The 2418-nt window shown below is 30.5% G+C and overlaps 1 protein-coding gene across 3 annotated transcripts in view; it reads right to left on the reverse strand.

The window, feature by feature from the left end:
• The window catches only part of LOC111675441 (A disintegrin and metalloproteinase with thrombospondin motifs 9), a 143758-nt gene extending 141721 nt beyond the window's left edge, over positions 1-2037 (reverse strand). Inside the window, exon 1 of one of the 3 annotated variants that reach the window (XM_046950458.1) lies at positions 876-2037. In XM_046950458.1, coding sequence (XP_046806414.1) covers positions 876-1334 — 459 coding nt within the window. In that variant the 5' untranslated portion in view covers positions 1335-2037. The remainder of the gene's footprint in view (positions 1-875) is intronic. The other 2 variants (XM_046950455.1, XM_046950454.1) reach the window with 2 other exon arrangements.
• Positions 2038-2418: the final 381 nt, after the last annotated feature.

Here is a 2418-nt window from a genome sequence, read left to right on the forward strand (position 1 = left end):
GACTATAAATTAGACTATGGGCTAGACTATAGACTAGACTATAGACTTGACAATAGACTAGACAATAGACTAGACAATAGACTAGACTATAGACTAGACAATAGACTAGACTATAGACTAGAATATAGACTAGACTATAGGCTAGACTATAGACTAGACTACAGACTATACTATAGACTAGATTATAGACTAGCAAAAACTATAGACTAGAATATAGATTAGATTATAGACTAGACTATATACTAGAATATAGACTAGATTAGAGACTAGATTATAGACTAAACTAAAGGCTTGTCTATACACTAGACTATAGACAAAACTATAGACTAGACTGACGCAAATGGATCTTTGGTGTACTATTGTATTTTTAGATATCTAATATAATATTCTCTATATTTTTCTGCGAATTTTTATTAAAGATTTAAAATTTGTATCGTCCAGAAGCAAAACTTTCTGGATATATTTCACTTTACCATTCACTAGCTCAGTCACACCAAATTGTATTTGAGTGCCGATGACTGGCTGACTGAGTGAGTGAGTTAGTTAGTGTGTATTCATGTGAAATTTAAAACGAAATCGAATACAAATCAAATTATATTTAAAAATCAATAAATTTCCAACTAAACATTTTTTGTTGTTGTTTTTGTGTCTTGTTATAATTTTGTGTCGTATTGTTTGTTTGTTTGTATAACAACGATTTAAATGAATTGAAAGTAATTTTAAGCCCTTCTTTTTGTTTTGAACCAAAAAAAAAAGACGGCGAGACATGAAAAAAAACTATTCAGGCCGGTTTAATTCAATACTTTAGCTATAAATGTAGGTTTTTCTACACTAAATCCTAAGAACAGGAGGAAGCAAGAATTTAAATCACTTACCTGTTTCTCAACCAACGGTCGCCTGTAGATAAATTCCTTTTTGGCTGAATACATTTCGGGCGGTATACCTTTGAATGAATAGCGCAATACACTGTCCTCATCTTCCGATATGTATGAGGGAGATGATGTGTAATTGTTGTTGTTGGGTGTAGCGGGTAAAAAGTTTGTGCTGGAATCTGCTTGGCCACACATAAAATTTAAATGATGATCACAGGAGTGGCTACAATTACGCTGGCTGCTGGACGTGTTACAAGAATACGCCGATAATGTGGCCGAAGTATTTGAACGTAAAGTGGCGGTGGCACTAGTAGACGGCAGCTGCTGGTCCTGACAGTGACACTGACAACAGCAAGGGGGTGACACTTCTATCATATCCGCGGTAGAGGTTGATGAAGGTGCCCTTGTATGGGTGCGCCCCAAAGGAGGGGCGGTTAATAAACTTTCGGCCTCAGGCACCATGTTGTAGATTATTTATTTCTTTGTTGTATTTTGTGAGAAAAAGACACGTGTATTGGTGTCTGTGTTCGTAATTTTAACGGAAGGGTGAATTTTAAATTTGAAATTATTATTATTTTTTTTGCGTTTGTTGTTTTTGTTAAAAGTTGTTATTTGTGGTTGTTTTGTTGTTGTATTTTCGAACTTTAATTGTAAAATTATTTATTCTAAACTCGTCGTCGTTTGCCATTTGACGAGGGCATTGATTTGATAATGGATTTTGTGTGTGGTTTTCTTCTTTTTGTTTAATTTTTTTTTGTTATTTATTTGTTGTTATTGTTGTAGTTATAATTTCCTTTTTTATTTATTTTTATTTCTGTTAATATTGTTAACAACTTATGTTCAAGTACCTTTTAGTGTAAACAAAATATTTTGGGATTCTTTTTGTATCTAAAAGATTCATGATGATTAGAAAATTATGCAAATTTGTTAAAATTGTTGTTGTTGTTTAAATTTACATGCAAATCTTTTTTTAAAATTCAGTCTATGTGAGATTTTGATGCTGTTTTATAAAAGGTAATAAAATTATTAATAGTTTGCTGGTGGCTTTGGCATAATATGAACTCTTTCAAAATCTTATCTACTTAAACGTTTTAATTTAGTAGTAAATATTTAAATAACCGGTTAACATTACACCAACAATTTTTCGAAATATTTTTTAAGTATATAGAGACACTTTGTCTAAAATAAATAAGAGATAACGATTTTTATTGATTTTAAAACTTTAAAAAGTATAAAAAAATAAATAAATTATTTAACAAATTTTTCAATGTGACAGAAGCAAAAGAAACATATTTAGGGGTTTTTAATGTTGTAAAAAATTGTCTATCAGTTTGTTATGTCTTAAGAAAAAAGTAATAAAACTTTGGAGCAAAACTAAATAGCTAGCTAGCTAACTAACTAACTCAGAAACTAACTAACTAGCAAACTAAATGACTAACTATCTGCCTATCTATCTATCTATCTATCTATCTATCTATCTATCTATCTATCTATCTATCTATCTATCTATCTATCTATCTATCTATCTATCTATCTATCTATCTAT

The sequence above is a fragment of the Lucilia cuprina genome, chromosome 4 (assembly GCF_022045245.1).
Source record: "Lucilia cuprina isolate Lc7/37 chromosome 4, ASM2204524v1, whole genome shotgun sequence".
Lineage (NCBI taxonomy): Eukaryota > Metazoa > Arthropoda > Insecta > Diptera > Calliphoridae > Lucilia > Lucilia cuprina.